Source organism: Lacerta agilis, chromosome 3 (genome assembly GCF_009819535.1).
Source record: "Lacerta agilis isolate rLacAgi1 chromosome 3, rLacAgi1.pri, whole genome shotgun sequence".
Lineage (NCBI taxonomy): Eukaryota > Metazoa > Chordata > Lepidosauria > Squamata > Lacertidae > Lacerta > Lacerta agilis.
In genome coordinates, this window is record NC_046314.1 from 103,555,224 (window position 1) to 103,574,323 (window position 19,100).

The 19,100-nt window shown below is 41.7% G+C and overlaps 1 protein-coding gene across 3 annotated transcripts in view; it reads left to right on the top strand.

Moving 5' to 3' along the window:
• Positions 1-356: 356 nt before the first annotated feature.
• Positions 357-19,100, top strand: part of ABHD12 (abhydrolase domain containing 12, lysophospholipase) — a 31,785-nt gene continuing 13,041 nt past the window's right edge. Inside the window, exons 1-5 of one of the 3 annotated variants that reach the window (XM_033145044.1) lie at positions 357-699; positions 15,492-15,616; positions 16,534-16,639; positions 18,532-18,651; positions 19,053-19,083. In XM_033145044.1, the coding sequence (XP_033000935.1) occupies positions 506-699; positions 15,492-15,616; positions 16,534-16,639; positions 18,532-18,651; positions 19,053-19,083 (576 nt within the window). In that variant the 5' untranslated portion in view covers positions 357-505. Of the gene's footprint in view, positions 700-1,033; positions 1,204-11,576; positions 11,597-15,491; positions 15,617-16,533; positions 16,640-18,531; positions 18,652-19,052; positions 19,084-19,100 lie in introns of those variants that run through there. The other 2 variants (XM_033145045.1, XM_033145047.1) reach the window with 2 other exon arrangements.

Consider the following 19,100-nt stretch of genomic DNA (forward strand, 5'->3'; position numbering starts at 1 on the left):
ATAATATAATATAATATAATAATGCCGCAGTGTTGGATGAGAAGCCCAGAGTTCAGGTAAGACAAACAGTACAGCCCGCAAGCTTATGACTTCGCGGTTGCCCTCAGTCAAAATGGCCACATACGGGTTATGCGTGTTGGCAGAGAGGGGCGGGGAAGAAGAAAAGGAGTTTGCAACACTACTGTACTGTTGTACTCAGATATGTATGAGGGCATGCTACGACGCAGGAGCCATATTTTTTGTGGGCAAAACAATACCATGTTTTTGAAATAAAAGCGGGGGCAGGAGGAAGTCATGTTTGCCCTTCCTTGTGACGTAACCGCGTAAGGAGGTCAGGTGGGCTGAGGCTGCCTCTGATTGGTGGCGCCGGAGAGGCGCCGCTAGTCTTTCGGTTGCTGGGCTGTGGTTGGCATAATGTAGGGGAAGCCAGCGTCGGTTTCGGGACGGAGGCGTCTTCCCTCGAGCGGCTTGAGCTGGCACCGCCCGCGCGTTTCGCACCGCCGGCATGAGAAAGCGGAACGAGTCCGTCACCTTGGAGCATGAGCGCTTCGCCTCCTCCGCTCCGGCACCAGCTGCCGCGTCTTCCTCCTCCTCCTCCTCCCAGCAGCCCGATAAGGGCTTCAGCTTGAGACCGAGCCTGCGCCTGCCTGGTAGCTCCCGCCCTGCCGGCGACTCTGGCATGAAGCGAACGCTCGGCAGGTGAGGCGACCCCCCCCCTCCGGCCCTCGTCGCTATGGCAACCCCTCCATCTTCAGTTCAACCGCCAGCCCGACCTCGGCCTTCCCCGTTTCCATGGCAACGGGCGGCCCGCTCGACATCGCCGAGTTTTCTGACCCTTTCAACCGCCGCCTCTTCTTCCTCCCCCCCCCCAAGAAAACCCTCACACGGGGGCCTGGCATTACTATGGCAACCCTCCTGAGCCCCGTCGCCAGCCGGTATAGCTCCGAGCGATTCATACTGTAATGCCCTTGGCTGTGTTCCTCTCCGTCCGACTTTTTGTTCTAGGTTACGGGAGTGGGGGGGTGGCGAAGGCGGCCCTTGTGACGGAATGAGCCCCTGCCTGAAGGGGCTGTCTGATTTGCTAGTGAAAGGGTCGGAGGCCTTCACTGCTGGGTGTTCCCTCCCCTATTGCTGCAATGGGTTCACCGAGTGCGGCTGCAGGCCAAGAAGAGGAGGGTGTGTTAGAGCCGGACGGCGATTCAGGTTTGCGGGGGGGGGGCGGAGGATGGAGGTTCTCGTGGTGGGTGGTGGTGGGGGGTTTGGATATGGCCTTGAAAAACATAGCTTTGAGATGTTTTAGTCGACGTCGAATGGTGTTTGTCTTTAGTTATAATCATTTTGCATTGCTGCAAAATCTTTTATGAATGAACTACTGTATCCCCCCCTTGAAAAATATTAAAAACTATGTGCCCTTGACTAATCGGAGGATAGGGGGAGGTTTTCTTTTCTCCCTCCCCCTCCTCCTTGCATCCTGACTCAGCTTGTCAACAACACATATTTTAAAACGCACAGAATCTTTATTCTTTTACCGTTCTGTATTCTAAATTGCAAAGTGTTGGAGAATAGTAAATGATGGGGGTGAGGGTGGTCAGAGACTGATGAATGAGTGGAGTACCAGTCAGCTAGCATCAGAGGAAGAGATTAAATGAGAAAATGCTTGCCTATTATACTGCTGGAAAGGGACTTTGCCTTTATATTATACACATTACCAGTTTAAAAGACAATATAATCTGTGCTTCTCTTCTGTTTCACCTTCATTAAAGGGGTGGAGGTGCTGGAGGTCAGAACACTATGAGATCTTCATATTAATCCCATGCATGTTTTGGTAGAAAGTCTTATTGTGGTTGTTGGGACTTGCTGCAAGTAATTAGGCATGGTAAATTCACAGCTGTGATCAGATCACTGACCTTCCAAGCCTTCAAATCTCAAGTAACCATTAATCAATAATCTCTGATGGTAGATTTAAAGTAGAAAAGATTAATTAAATTTCAAATAAATATAAAATGTAAGGTGTCCCCTGAGCATGCCCTGTTTTAGTTGCAGTCCTCAGAGGAATCTCTGGTGCCACCAGAGTGTACATTAGTTTGAAGAAGTTGCCTCACAAACCCATGCATGAGAGTAGCTGTAGTTAAATAATAGTAAAGCTGTGTCCGCAATTCTGTTTATTCTGTATCCCACACACTCCCACTACTGTTTGGAAAGCGGTGTACACACATTAGCCACAATCCACATCTATTCTGTTGTTTCTTATGTAAAACTATGTTTTGAGTTATTTCGCCCCAAACCAGCTTTGATCTGGATTGAGAAAAAGAATGATCCAGCTATGTTTTATGTTGCTAATGTGTACAAATCCAAAGCCCCTGTTCAGCATCATACTGTACTAGCAAATGTTTTCTCATTTCATCTTTTCCTCTGCAGCTAGCTGACTAGTCCTCTCTACACTGTCATCAGTTTTTGACCACCTCTCCCCCCACCATTTGCTGTTGTCTGACACACTGCAATTTATAAGTGCTCTAGAACTTGGTGGTGATTATCTTTGTTTTTAATTCTCACAGCAACTTGTGAACAAGGCTAGTCTAAGGATTGGTCAGGCCATGTAGCAAACTTCAGGAATGAGCCTGGGTGCCTGCATGTCAAATCCATCACTTCATCTACAATTGATCTCTATCAAAGAAATGTGTGTGGAGAAATCCAAGAATTTTCCGCACAAAGATCACTTCTCAACAAATGAAATTATCATTCAATAAGCACTTGAAGAACATACAGTGCAATCCACTGCAGGTTTACTTGGACATAAGCAGCACTGAGTTCAGTAGAATTTCTCGGTCACATAGGATTATAAGCTTCATATTTGTACAAAAGAGTCATAATCTGTAGAGGAGTCATTTTTCTGGGATCCATCAGTGGCAGGTGCACAATATGTGGTGGTGCACAGAAGGGCCTAATCTGATTGTGGTACCCTGATTGTGGAGTGTCTTTCCAGTGAAATAATTCCTGGTGCCGACACATTTAGCATTTTTCTACCTACTGTCTCATGTTTGCATTTGTAGGTCATTAGAGTGTGTGTTGGATGGATAAGTTAAGCTTTAATTTTGTGTTGGATGGATAAGTTAAGCTTTAATTTTGTATTTTTAGCTTTTCTTGTGGTTGTGTTGATTTGTAGTTTTTATTATTTTAAATTGGTCTTGTGAATGTTCTTGTCTCACGGGAGACCAGGGCCCTGCGGGATTTGCCATCTTTCCGCAGGGCCTGCAAGACGGAGCTGTTCCACCTGGCCTTTGGGTTGGTTTCTGTTTAATATTTATGCTTCATCTTTTATTGGTGGGTTATTTTGAAATTGAGACCTGCAGTTTTAATTGAATTTTAAATTTGTATTTTAATCTGTTATTTTAAATTGATCGTTTTTATGTTTTTTGTTGTGATTTTAATTGATGTTAGCCGCCCTGAGCCCGGTTCTCTGGCTGGGAAGGGCGGGGTATAAATAAAATTATTATTATTATTATTATTATTATTATTATTATTGTGAATCATATATTGTACCCTTTCATCATTTTTTGACGAAGCATGGGTTAAAAGTGCCTTAAATAACTGACAATTTCAGAGCTGTTTCAGGACAATTCTCTAAGGCTTCTTTTACCTTTACCAAGTTGTCCTAAGGTTTCTTTGCTTCTGGTATGAATGTAATTCATTATGCTGTTGTAAATTTTCTGTTCAATTCCTCTTTGAGTTCAGGTATTGTTAGCAATGAATACTTAAAGCAGAAACACCATAAATATTTTATTTATTTAAAATATTTATAAAACTACCTTTGCTAAATAAAAATAAGATTTAAATATTATTCCCTCAAAAAGATTTCCAAGTTTTCCCTTTCTGGATTTTTAATTTTGAGACCAGTTTATTTCAATTTTATTTTGAAATTGTTTGGTGAACCTTTCCTGCTTTTATAAATTGGTGTATAGGCTTATGTGTACTCACTTAGTTTTGCCTCACTTAGTCCATGGAAGACATCTTGGAGCTTTCCCTGTGCAATGAGATAGTATGCTTTAAAATGAGTGGAGGTTCAACCATTTTTAAAATCTAGATATATAAAAATTGTTTTATCAGAGTCAATCCATTAGTCCACCAATGTCTACTCTTAAAAGCAGTGTCAGAATTCTCTTTCAGAGATGCTTTCTGTGGAACTTTAACTGGAAATGGAATCTGGGCTTTAAAATGTTTGTGAAGCATGTGCTTTACATGCTTCAGTAAAGTCTTGGGAGACTTCTACTGGAGATGTAAATTGTTTGGTTATTTGTACCATTGTGCTTTCTATACCTTATTTGCCTTGTTAAATCAACCTTGTTAAATTATCTTACTTTTGAGTCTCATTATCTCAGTCTGACACTGATCAGAGTTTGGCATCAGTATAAATAATGGGGTGGTTTGGATGTAATGCTAAACCATAGTTTAGTGTTACGAGAAAAAGCCACAAAGAGCCTTAGACTTGTTTGCTCTCCCCTCTTCCTTTGGTGTATCCATGAGGATGACTTCCTACAACCTCTGTGTTATTTGAATCCAAAGAAACTGGTTCAAAAAGCTAGCACCAAACCGTAATTTATGAAGCTTGCTTATTTCATAGTTAAAATTAGCCACCGTTTTGGGTTTGGGCAACACACTGAACTGCTGGTTAATCTAAAAAGGAAGCAGAAGCTTCTGATTTTGAAACCATACTGGAGGAGGAGAAGAGAGTACTGTCCCAAGACTCGTTGAAGCTTGTTCTCTGAACACAAAACCATTATTTAGTTTTGTGTAGACACAGCCATTAAGTAGCTTGAATTGTCTCTGTATTTAGCCTTCTATAGCTTACTTGTGTGTACTTTTTCATTGTCTGACAGTGAAGTACAGTAGAGAGGGCATTAAAAAATACATATGTGATCTTTTTCATGCAATCTATAGTGGAAAACTTTCTTACGAATTCCAGTACTCATATCATAGCTGAACCTGCTGCTGGAAAAACAAATGTAGTATAAACAAATGCATGCATAGTGGTAGGATTACTGAATGAATGGCTTTGAAATCAACCACAGTAATGATCTGGCACAGTATTTGGCACTTGATTTTTACAAGCTATAAAAGTCCTTCAGAATGCTGCTGCTGTTTGCCCTCAAGCCTTTTCACCTTCTCCTTGTAGGCTACTTTTTAACTGCATATTTTTCTAAGAAATTTGGGCTTTCCTGAGCTGTGAGTACTATTTATCTGTGTCCCCCCTTGCTGTAATGTAGGAAAGGAGCGAAATATGTTTGGTATTGAGGATCATATCTGGAATAATACACTGTGTCGGGCAAATCTTTTCATGCATTACTTGTAGCTAACCTGCAATTTACAAAAATCTTACCAACTTGTTGATAACAGACTACAATTGGCAGAGATGTTGCTTCTCACAATATTGTATTTAGATATTTTCCTCATATGAGAAACTTGAGCCAGCCTTTTGAAAAACCAGCAGGCTCTTAAATCATTAGTTACAAAAACCATGGACTTTTAATCTTTCCAGTTGCCTTCATATCCTTTAGTATGTTTTGCTATCACATTTTTAATTTCCCAGTCATGAAGACTGGATACTTACTTTCTATGAAATCAGTAAATTACATTCTACAAGGTCCTTTGTTTCATGTAGGTGCATCAGTTATGTATGTAGCTTGTTTTTGGCCATACCTTTTGTTTACCTTGTCCCCCAAAAATATACTGTTAATGTGTTCATGTAGCTGGCAATACAGCTTAATCAGCTTTATAGTTCAGAGTGAAATAAAGGAAGCAAATTTGATATGCTTGAGATGAGGTTACAGTAAACTCTATTTATTATATTACTTTAGGGTCTCAAAACAAAACTTGTTTCTACGATACAGATGGAGTTGTTTTTTTTTTCAAATGACACTGAGGGTGTGTATATATCTGTTTTTCAATACTTCTTTGTTTCTGTGTATTGGCAGGCTTTGTTATATCATTTTGTATTCTGAGTGTTCCTTTTTTTTACTATGCTTCTTGTGCACACATGAACATGTTGTGTACTGTGTCTGAAAGTGGGTTTTTTGTCCAAAATCTGTGTGTGACTTATAGGACATCCTCCTCCTCCTCCTAAAAAATCAAGCTTTTTAATGACATTGTTGCAGTTAAGATGCTGATTGCCAAGGGAACTTCATGAGCATTCCTAGCTATGCAAATGAGAGGGCCATAGCTCTCCTATCCTCAGCAATCCAACTTAATCTCCTACTTTCTAAAATGGTTCAGTCTGTCTTAGTCATAAATTCTTTCAAATCCTTCCTTGAAATTTACCTTTATCTGCAAAGCCTTTTCATAACCCTTATTTCTTCCCCCCAACCAAAATGAAACCCAAGTATGTCTGACTTCATCTACATCCATTTATGTTTTACTACCCTGGCCTCTCACTCTCCTCTCTTTGTTTTTCCCTACTGTCAAGATTTAGGTTGTAGTTCCTTAGGAGACCCTACTTTTTGCTTATGTTGCTCTGTAAATTGTCGCCTGTAACAATAACACTAATATTTTTGTTTACATGCAATTAAGAATTGCCCCAAAGTACCCCCATTTTACAACGTTACTTTGTTTTATTATTTCTACAGGGTTTACATGCAATTAAGAAAATCTAGATGCTCAGTCTTCATTTTGCACTGTTTTGACTTGTGGACACACAAAGACTAGACAACAAAGTCCTTTGGCTACTGAAGATGAGCCAAAAGGAAAAATAAATCTTAAACTATTCCCTACAGTCTCTTTCTCCATCCCCAAAGTGTCATAGTTGCTGCCACCATTGGGAGTAATTATTCAGTGTTTGTGCAAAGGGCTTTAAATAGCTAAAGCAATTGTTATTTGGAACAGAGACAATAGATGTCTTGCAGGGCATCATGCTTTGCATGCAGGAGTTCCCAGGTTCAATCCCTAGTATCAAGGCTGATGGAAACACTTATCTGAGACCCCAGAGAGCCACTTCCAGTCAGGCAGATGATACTGAGCTAGATCACCAGTAACAGATGCACAAAAGCACAGGGGAGCCCAATTCCTCCTTCACTTATGATCTTTTAGCAGCAAGAGTGGGCCAACTTCACTCCCCAAAAGGATATTTGGGGTCAGAAATTTGATTTTAAGGGTGCATACTTTGTTTGGTTTAAACCACTGAGCCTAGGGCTTGCCGATCAGGTCAGCGGTTCGAATCCTTGCAACGGGGTGAGCTCCCTTTGCTTGGTCCCTGCTCCTGCCAACCTAGCAGTTTGAAAGCACGTCAAAGTGCAAGTAGATAAATAGGTACCGCTCCGGCGGGAAGGTAAACGGTGTTTCCGTGCTCTGCTCTGGTTTGCCAGAAGTGGCTTAGTTATGCTGGCCACATGACCTGGAAGCTGTCTGCGGACAAACACCGGCTCCCTCGGCCTATAGAGCGAGATGAGTGCCGCAACCCCAGAGTTGTCCACAACTAGACCTAATGGTACAGCGTGTGGTGCTGTGGGTTAAACCACAGAGCCTAAGGCTTGCTGATCAGAAGCTTAGCGGTTCAAATTCCCGCGATGGGGTGAGCTCCCGTTACTCAGTCCCAGCTCCTGCCCACCTAGCAGTTCGAAAGCACATCAAAGTGCAAGTAGATAAATAGGTACCGCTCTGGCAGGAAGGTAAACGGCGTTTCTGTGTGCTGCTCTGGTTCGCCAGAAGCGGCTTAGTCATGCTGGCCACATGACCTGGAAGCTGTATGCCGGCTCCCTCAGCCATTAATGTAAGATGAGCGCTGCAACCCCAGAGTTGGACACGACTGCACCTAATGGTCAGGGGTCCCTTTACCTTTACCTTTTTACCCTGTTTGGGCAGGAAAGTGGTAATGGGGGGGGGAAGTCAGCTGTTCTTCATCAAAGCCTACTTTTGCATCTCAGATGCATTTTGGTAATGCATACTCCCCTTTAAATCCAAAATGGGTCCCCCCCCCCACAGAAAACTTGCTTGGAGCCAATTCTTAGGTTCCTCTGGGGCCAAAGTTTACTCTAGGCAGAGAACTGTTAAAATGGCTGGCACCCTTTCTCTTTTAGGTCATACATACCCGGTAGGTATTTGTGGACTAGTATTTGTTACAGGCTGGTTTGCAAGGCTAGATTAAGGTGTCCTTTAGGTCTTAAGTTCTCTGTGGTTTTGGCAGATTGGCATGCCTGACTGCTGATCTATAAGGGATGGCTTATCTGTCAGGCACAAGACCAAAGTTTAGGTCTGAGTCACAAGGCAAAAGGTTGATTATAGCTATGAAATAAGATTCAAGTCATAATTGGGAGTGGGTATTAAATACTAGAAGGTAATGATAGTTGATGAAGCTGTAGGATGAGTCAGTCATAGTCTTAGTTAATAGCCTAACAGGACTCAGTAACCTGGAAACTGGGGTCAGAGGTAGGTAGGTGTGCAACAGACAGTCTAGTTCATCTCGAGCCAGAGTCCAAATAGAGATTAATATGAATTCACAGCCAGGTCCTTTTATATAATTGCCTGTGGAACTCTGGTTCTCATCCCACCTCTTTATTCCTTCATGGAGCCAGTGGAAGATTGTGAGAGATCAGGGTGATGGTCGGCTTTGAGGTTAGGCAGTTCTCAGCTCAGTAGCGAGAAATCTTTCTGCCCCCATTTGGGTTGTCACAGCAGGATCTTGTGCCCTCCAAAAAGAAACAAATAATAATTGAATAGGAATAGTGTATGTTGGTGTGTGTAGTTGTGATGCTGCAGAGCATGTGCTTAACACACTATTTAAAATGCTGTTATAAACTAGCTGCCTGATCTGAATATATACGTATAAAGTTGATTTATACTGAATCAGACCATTCATGCCCTTACAGTACAATCATAACTCTGTCTGTTCAGAAGTAAGTCTTACTGATTTCAGCAGAGTTTACCCCCTGGAAAGTGAGGTTAGGATTGCAGCTTTAGCTATGTATTTATTCTCTGTAGCAGCGGTTCTTGCAAGATGGAAACACTTAACTGGAAAAGCAAGTGAGAGTCTATATACAAAGGAGTTTGCACTGCTGAACTATGACTTTAAGCATAGTTTAAGGGTAAAATGCTGTGTTGTAAAGTAGTGAGTATGAACTCCTGGTTTATTCAGAATCTGTATATTTACTTTGTTGTTAACAATGCCTAATAAATTTGACATTCAGTAGTCTCTTAGGATGAGTAATTCACCTGTGTTTGTGTGCAAGAGATAATCTTAATTATATGAATTAATTGCTCTAAAATGTACACTAAGTTTGGTGTTGCACCAATGTATTTCCTCAATTATGGACTACATGAGAGTCAATAAATCGAAACTCAATTCAGCTAAGACTGAGGCACTGTTAGTGGGTGGTTTCCGAAACTGGGTGGATGGGAGGTAGAATCATGGTAGCATAGATCTGTAGAGTTGGAAGGGGCCCTGATGGTCATCTAGTTCAACCCCCCTGCCATGCAGGAATCTCAACTAAAGCATCCATGACAGATGGCCATCCAACTTCTGCTTAAAAACTTCCAAGGAAGGATAGTCCACAACCTCCTGAGGGAGTCCGTTTCATTGTTAAACAGCTCTTATGGTCAGAAAGTTGGTGCAGAATTCAGTGGGCAGGTTGCAATCCTAGCCTGACTACACTGGCTACCAATTAGTTTCTGGGCTCAATTTAATGTGCTGATTTTGACCTATAAAGCCTCATGTGGTTCAGGACCCCAATACCTCAAAGACCGCCTTTCCCCATATGAACTGACCCAGGCCTTGCAGTCGTCATCTGAGGTCCTTCTTTGTGTACCCCTTTGAGAAGTTTGGAGGGTGGCAACACAAGAAAAGGCTTTTTTCTGTGGTGGCTCCCCTCTTGTGCAATGCTTTCCCAAAGGAGGCTTACCTCGCACCATCATTACATAGCTTTAGGCATCAGGAAAAAGCATTTATTTTTATCCAGTGCTTTGGCTTTTAATTATCTGTAGCTTCCTTGTGTCGGTGCGATGTTTTAATTCTGCCTTTTCAAAATAGGATTATCTTTTAGAATTTTCTTTGGTTTTCTTTCATGCTGGTGTTAATGTATGTGTGTGAATGTATTGTAATTCCAGTTACAGGTAGGTAGCTGTGTTGGTCTGCCATAGTAAAAAAAAAAAATCCTTCCAGTAGCACCTTAGAGACCAACTAAGTTTGTTCTTGGTATGAGCTTTCGTGTGCATGCACACTTCTTCAGATACACTGAAACAGAAGTCACCAGATCCTTATATATAGTGAGAGACCACCTATTAGCCAATCACCCATTCCCACTACCCTTCTGAGTAATACCCCTCCCCACTCTCTCACTATATATAAGGGTCTGGTGACTTTTGTTTCAGTGTATCAGAAGAAGTGTGCATGCACACGAAAGCAGTTGGTCTCTAAGGTGCTACTGGAAGGATTTTATTTTTTATTTTTTATTTTGTTATGTATTGTAAGTTACTTTGAGTTGCCTTAGTAAAAAAGTGACCAATAAATATAGCTTATACAGACTAAAGGTAATGGAGTCATAAAATGTACTGTAATTGCAGAAGAACCCCAAATCCTGCTAAGTCAGTATTTTTTACAGCAGGCAGGCAGCAACAATAAGGGAAGTAGAGCATGTGCATTATAGATTGCATTTTTAGTGGACACATTAACTTTTACAATAGGTTGAAAAATATTTCAAAGATTGAATTACTGAGAAGCCTTTTTGCCCCTATTTCCACATTTTTGCATTACACTGAAAGTTATCTTTATCTTGAGCCTCTATCACAGAAGCAGCTCGTGAACAAAAACCTATTTCTAGCTGGTTTTGTACTTCAGCACAAAGCAGAAATGTCTGCAAATACTTAATAGAAGCATGAGCCCTTATCTGCAAACTACTTGAGCAACAAAGCTGCACTGATAGTCATATGACTGTGACTGGTTTCTCTTCCTGTTTTCCCCCATTCTCCTTTGTGAATTATTCCAAATGTTTCTTAAAATGCAATTGTTAAAAAAGCTAACTTTTCAGTAAGTGAATTTGTCTCATGACCATGCTCTTAATAATTTAACTTAGGCAAATCTAAAATATGCTCATTTTAAAAAACTTTCCAACCGTTACACAATCAGAAAAGGAACAGTTTGCTTTATTGCAGTACTTTTCCCCAGGGGGAAATTGATTAAGATCTGATGCCCTGTTCTGTTTAAAAAGAAGTTCTATGAAAGAGTCTTCAGTCATACTCCCTGTTTATGCCAGTAATAATAATAATAACCCCCAGCAACAACATAGTAGTGGTTCTGGTTATTGATGAACAGTGATACTGAACATCTGTCCTGGATCCATTTTTAAACAGGTACTGCCCTGGTAATTTGGTATAAATGTTGCATTAATGGTTACTACTTGCAATAATTAGATGAGGCAGCACAGAAAAAGGTTTCTGTGTGTGAAGGGAGGAAGAAGCTGCCAGAGCATCTGCTTACTCATGAGTAGTCCAACCTGCAATTAAAGTAAACGGACTGCAGCTGGGGGAGGTGTGGGTTATATAATGGAAATTTGGAAGCAGGAGAGGAAGAGAAGCCTGAAAGGTTGTTTTTTGAGGAAGCAGAAGTCTGTTGAGGAAGGTAATCCAAATCTTTAGGAATACATGAACTTGGTGGGGAGGGTTACGATGTGCTGTCTTCCATTTTCTCCTTTCATAATGAGTCTAGGTGCCTCTACCTGCTAATAAGATAACAATTACCCAGTGGTGGTCTCCTTGAAAATCAGAAGCTGTTAGATCCTCCCTCTCAGGGGATTGTGCCCCTGAAAGTGTGTCCGTTTCACTATAACCTTTCTTGGAGGCACTAAAAATTCAGTGTTTAAGATGGTATTATTGTAAGTTTCCTCAATTATTGTTTATAAATACAATTTGAATGCTTTTGAAACTGTTCAACAAAGGATATAATAAAAAGGTAAAGGGACTCCTAATGGTTAGGTCCAGTCGCAGACAACTCTGGGGTTGTGGCGCTCATCTCACTTTATTGGCCGAGGGAGCTGGCGTACAGCTTCCGGGTCATGTGGCCAGCATGACTAAGCCACTTCTGGCGAACCAGAGCAGCGCACGGAAATGCCGTTTACCTTCCTGCCAGAGCAGTACCTATTTATCTACTTGCACTTTGATGTGCTTTCGAACTGCTAGGTTGGCAGGAGCAGGGACCGAGCAACGGGAACTCACCCCGTTGCGGGGATTTGAACCGCCGACCTTCTGATCGGCAAGCCCTAGGCTCTGTGGTTTAGACCACAGTGCCTCCTGCGTCCCTTAAAAGGATATAATATTTGTATTATATCTTCCTCTTCCTTCAAGGAGTTGAAGGTGATGTACATAGTTTTCCCACACCCACCAATTCATTGTGCTAGCAAACCAGCTGATGAGTGGGGGAGTTAAATCCTTCTGCTTTGGCCGCGTGTCCCTGCTCCTTCCTGGAAATAGGCACATGCAGCCAGTGCAAGATTTAACTCCACCCACCAGGTGACATCACAAGTGAGGTCAGCTGATGGGCGGGTTGGCATGGTTTCGTCTGAGAAATGAGCCTTGTGGTGCCCATGACAGTTGCTTAGATATCCAAATGGGTGCATGGACAAATAATAATAATAATAATAATAGAGGAATTTTCCCATGTAAAGCAAAAACAAAAATGAAAATCCACAACCCATTACCTTCCAAGTCATTCATGATTGCATGTTTATATCCTAATGACTCCTACTGTAATTTATTGTTCTGTTCCCAAAACACAGTGCCAAATTGGGAATGGTCTCATATAAGATAAACTTGTCATAGGACCCAAGTATCAAGAATCTAGGTTTTCATCTGGTTGTATGACACCAGAGATCAGATAGGCAACTTCATATACAAACAACAATGACTGGAATGTACTAAACCACCCAAGTCATGCAGGTAGGAGTTGGACTCATATAGTTCCTTAAACTCGTGGTTCCACAAGAATCTCTAGAGTTAATGAGCTGTGTGGCATCTGCTAGGGATCAGTTCACCATTTAACAAGAGGTCTTGTCAGGTTTGCCCATCCTTGCAGGTGAGCAAAACTGGTCAGTCCTGTCATTTATTATAGGCTTTATGGTTCTTGAGCTCCTCCTCATGCTTTCCATAGGCTAGAAGTAGAATCAGAATGTGTGGTGCATGTAAGGCACTCAGGGGAAACCTCGGCTCTGGGTGCCAACTGTAACCCTCCAAGCCTCTCTGTCTGATTCTTGGGACTTCGCCCTTACCAACCCTGCTTTGCCACCCTCCTTGAATAGCTGGAATATGTCCTTGAACTAGGACAATGCTTGTGATTGCCTGGATGGACAATAGAAAAGGGTGTGTGCAGAAATACAAAGATAAATTTACATTGGTTGCTCTGGCCGCACCTAGCATTGGCATGTCATCTCCGGATAGTTGCCTGGAAGAGAATGCAGCTCTTGGCTGCAAAAAAGATTCCCCACCTGTGATACAAGGGGGACAAGCATACCTGTACAGTATTAGAGGATATCATGGGGATATGAAATGGGTTTAAGATTGCTTTTTAGCAACAAACGTGCACTTTAGTTCTGATTATGCTTTTCTGTGTATTTTCTACCTGCCTGAACATTCCCCTTTCTGATATTTTACAAAATACTAAAATACTTGTGTTATTGTTACATGTTCTCTGGCAGAAAAACATGGCACAGATGTTGCAGGTCACTGCAGTAGCTCCCTCGCCCTCCATGTCTCTGAGTCCTAGGCACACTGAGACACAGTACTCTGGGCCTCTCCCTTAAACACTTTCACAACTGCCCCTGTCTGTGAGGTCTGTTTGCAAGCTCACAGAAGCTTCAATGAAGCTCCCCCCCCACTTGCTGCTTAAAGTATTGGGGTGACTCTGAAGCAGGGGCGTCGCAGGGTGGGGGCGGGGGGGCGGGCCGCCCCTAGGTCAAGGGGAGGTGGGGTGACACTTTGGCCGGCCCCTCTCACCCCGCCCCGCCGAAAGGAAGCGGAACAGGCGCATTGAAGCACTTGCTCTGCTTCTTTTTGCCCTTTCCGCCGCTTTTTTCCGGCGGGGGGGGGCGACCAGCGAGGAGGGGGTGTCACGCTTGCCACCCCCTCCTAGCTGGCCACCACCCCCCGCCGAAAAAAGCCTCAAAAAGGGGGAAATTCCCCCTTTCTGCATACACGTGCATCGTGACGTCATGATGACGTCACGACGCACGCGTCGTGCCCCTCCCCCAGGGGGGTGCCTCTGCACTGCCGCCGCCCCCAGCAGCACTGAGGCTAGCTACGCCACTGCTCTGAAGCTTCCATGACTTCTTAGATCCATCTGTGTTTTGGCAGTCAACTCCTCTATGGCAAAATGTGGACTAAGTCTCTTGTCCTTGGCTTTCTTTACCTGAAGCTAAAAACAATGCAACTAGTTTGGGATGCATAAGAGGGCCTTGGGCATATATTTCTCCTGCAATAAAATTCTCTCTTGAAGCTGTGAGTAGTTTCCAAAAAATGTTTGTGATGTTGCATGATTTCTTACCCTTCAAAGGAGAAAAGTTTTAAAAATAATTCCAGTAGGCATGCTCATTGTACATTTGCCTGTGTATTGTATTTATTGGTGCCTGTTAACATTTCTATTGTTACTCTCCTTAGTTTATGCTAGTTTATTCCTATCTATATACTAATATCTGTATTAGTAGTGGTGATAATAATAAAAACTGCACACAGCTTTAAATTCACCTGTTAAGAAATACCAAATTAACTTTCTTTAGCATGCCCAAACCTGGATATTCCAGTTTATGAATTAAGTGAAAATTCTAATACACCGGGAAACAAACAACTTAGATTGTGTGAGGAAATTCCCATATATCCTTATGTCCTTGTTCCAAACTTGTTCCAAAAACAGGGTGTTTTTGCTTTTCTAGTTCTGTGCATAAAGCTGGATGCTGCTGAAATTATGCTAAGAATAGTCCAGAGTAAGACAGAACAGTTTCCCAAATGTAATTAGACAGTTGGCAAGCAGCTCAAGGGATATAGCTGTTTCCCTCCAATGCATCTTTGTGTGTAACAGTACCAGGGCAAATCATGACACTGACAGATCAGGAAATCTCTCTCGCTTCCCCCCTACATTTTAAAGAGACGCCTCCCTTCATCTCTTACTACTCTTGCCTTCTGCATCCTCCTGTCAGCATAATTTTTAAGCTTCCTGCTCAAGAACTCTCTGTGTGCAACTCTTTTCAAGGGGCCACGTAAAGTGATGGCAGTGTATAAATAACAGAAGTATCCTCAACTCTGGAACTGTCCATGCTGTGCTTAGGAAAACTGGAAGCTATTAATGTTAACAATACATGTTTAAAAACAGATGACTATAGCTATGTATTTGAGCATGGAAGTAGCCTGAACTTTCAGCGGCAACTCTACAATTTTATGATAGTACCCACTATATTCCTGGCAGAGTAGATCTTGCTTCACAAGTGTCTTGAATGTGGTGTGAAATTATATTTTCCCCTCCTCTTTTACAGGAGACATGGAATGTGGTTTCGATTGCGGAAGGTAGTAATCTGGTTGTTGGGAGTGTACATAGCCATTCCATTTCTAGTAAAACTTTGTCCCGCTATTCAGGCAAAGCTTGTCTTCCTAAATTTTGGTAAGAATCCTGCTTTTCTCTCTCCCCCACCCTCTCTCTGTGTGTCTTAAAACCATGTGGACATTTTAATATACAAGTTCCTAGTTTTTTTATACAAAAGACACCACCTGGGCTCTCCTTTAAACAATAGCATTTCCAACTTGTGTGCATGATAACTCTCCTATCATATGCATATGAGAATATAAAATTAGGATCTGCCATCATTTTGCATAGTCACATGCAACTTTCTCTCCATTGCTGTTCCCAGCAGTAAAATCCAGTGTTAGATTTTATATAATGATAGAAAGAAAGAAAGAGAAAAGAATACCAAGATTTCTTAGCATCTGCCTGTATTTTATTATTTGCTCATGAAGTGCTGATAGAGGAAAAGCTTGATGCTGCCTGGAAATTTTGTTTGTTTGTTAGCATCTGCAGTGAATGTTCTAGTACCAGTTAGTGAAAAAGCAATTGTTCCCCCTGCCTGCTCTCTTTAGTGACATCTTCCATGTTGTGCTTGGTATGAACATACAGTATTCTAAAATCTGTGCCTGCCTGATAGTAGAAAGTTCACTGCCAATTTTCTCAAATGTTTCATATACAGTATGGGAAAACTGTCACTTAGTGGCACTATCTTTCAAACTGTCCTCCATCCTGCCCTTCAAATTTAGGTCCAGGATTTTTGAAATAATATTTTTAAATCATCTGTTCTGATTCTTGGAGATAGGGCAGTCACTTTGGTATCTGTTTTGACAATAAACCATTACAATTAATAAGTACACTTCTTTCATGAAATTTGAAAATGCCATCGCCAATGCATTTTAATTTTAGTGCAATAACCATTATGAGGTTCTGTATTACAATTATTTTTTGGTGAAGGGTGTTTGATCTCAAGCAGTAGGTAAACGGAATGTAAAACGGATATTTATTTTCTTTCTCAGTGAGAGTACCCTACTTCATTGACTTGAAAAAGCCTCAGGACCAAGGTTTGAACCACACCTGTAACTACTACCTACAACCAGAAGAAGATGTGACAATTGGAGTCTGGTAAGGAAAGCTTTGTCACTCCCATTATCCACTGGAGTCCTTTTTAACATATGTAAAGAGGCTGTGCTTTTGATCCCTTTGTTGAGAGAGCTTTGCTGGGAATGCAGTGTTTTCTTTTGAAAGATATTGTTCTCTGGGCTGCAGCTAAACTAAATTGAGCAATTAGACCAAAATGCAGTGAAGGCTGGTGATACAAAGCTGAAAATTTAGTTCTGTAATGTTGAAGGTCATGCTTTAGAGAATACCTAAGAAAGTGAATCAGGATGATGTGGGATTGCTCCAGGGCACAAATAAAAAGCTGAAAAGGTAGGTAGTCTTGTTGGTCTTCCATAGTTGAAACAAAATTAAAAAATTCCTTCCAGTAGCATCTTAGAGACCCATGCATGCACACGAAAGCTCATACCAATAACAAACTTAGTTGGTCTCTAAGGAGCTACTGGAAGGATTAAAAAAAAAATTGTTCCAAGGTGAAAAGGTGATTGCCTTGGAGCAGCTTGGCTCTGTTAATTTTTTTTTTTTTTTTGTAATAGTGCCTGTGTTGGCTCCTGGAGCAACTTAGTTCATTGATTTTGTGTTGAGCTATAATAATCAAAACAAATGAAAATTTACAAAACTAGATGGCAAAAACGTTTGTCAACTGAAATATCGTTAATCAAAACTCACTGGTGATTTATCTTTTAACGGAAATGAAGAAGTCTTGTCCTAGTTCATGGAGAAAAACTTAAGTCTCAAGTGACTTTTGGTGTCATTGTTTTTTTCCTGAGGTGCATGATTAATATGAGTGGGTGCATTTGATTTATGGTAAATCACCATGTTGTAAGATCTCTTGCAGCAAGCAATTTTAAATTCTCTGCCAGAGTTTTTCTGGCTGTGCCTGGTTTCTTCATTTTCCTTCTGTGAGAACTGCCATAACTGCTCACTGAGTGATACAGCTATAGACTTCAGATACTAATGTGCCACACATTATAGTGAAAAGCTATTTACTGCAAACACTAAAACTTTTGTGATTTGGAGCAGCCCAAAACTACTTTGTTTTGCTGTTAGTGTGCTGCCAAAGCTTCCAGTAGTTCTTGAGGGGAGGGTTGTTACTGTGTATGTGTATATGAATTGTAGGTGTTTGTCTGAAAAGATAGTCACCTGTTTTTAAATATTCAAGGGACTAATAAGTCTAATAAATGATCAATAATATTTCTATAGCTGAAACTGGTAGGATGGTTGTTCCTTGTAGGAAGTCAAAATTCAGTAGTAGAGTACATGCCTCCCACATGCATAATCTTGGATTCAATCCCCAGCATCTCTAGTTTAAATTGGATCTCAGGTGGGTGCAGTTGGGAAGGACTTCAGTCTGAGAGCTGCTGCTAGGCAGACCAAACAAATACTGGGCTAGGTGGACCAGTGAGCTGACCATGTATGTTTATATATATGGTCACTTGACCATGGAAGTCTTGTCCTAGAACAGCCTTTCTCAACCGTGAGTCCCCAGATGTTGCTGGACTACAACTCCCATCATCCCTGACCCCTGGTCCTGTGAGCTAGGGGTGATGGGAGTTGCGGTCCAGCAACATCTGGGGACCCAAGGTTGAGAAAGGCTGTCCTAGAAGAACAGGCACATTCTTCCTGACCTCTCATAGAAACTGAGGACAGAAAAACACATTACAAAGAAACGGGGGTTGCTGCAGCCCAATGTCTAGTTCACTCCCCCACCTTGTATAATGTCTAGCTCAACTTGACCTATATGTTGACTTTTTGGCTTGGTCAACATGTCATGTAAAACCACAGTTAAAGTTTGAACTGTGTTTTAACTCTGGGCAGCCCAGGACCTCAGTACATACTGCCCAGACTTGTGCCCTGGGAGGGTCACAGTTTTTCCCTGATTTCCCATTTCCTTCTAGGCACACAGTTCCCACAGCTGTATGGAAAGATGCTCAAGGCAAGGACCAACTGTGGTATGAGGATGCTTTGGGTTCCAGCCACCCTGTGATCCTTTACTTACATGGAAATGCAGGGACTAGGTAAGAGAGAGATAAATGAAGGGGTGAGAAGGAGGATAACCTGTTGTTTATTTTGGTTTAAATTGGGTGAGGGCCAGCCATGTCACTGGGCAGGGCAAGGCAAGCTCACCTTTGACCTGCAGTTCCTTACAGCACAATCTTAAACATTTCTACTGAGATGTTCTATTTAATTCAGTGGGGCTTATTCTCAGTTAACTGGGAATAGGATTGCAGTTTTTGCATGCGTTTAACTATTCCATTCAGCTTCAATGTGCTAATTTGACTGAACCATGCTCAACTAGCTAGTCTTTAAAAGAAAAAAGTCCTCCTAGTTGTATTCAAAGATCAGGGAAACAATGTACCAGAACCATATGTCTTGGTGCTTTAAAACTAATGTGTAATTTTCCAATTTCTTTTAATAGAGGAGGGGATCACCGTGTGGAACTTTACAAGGTGAGAAAAGCAGTAAT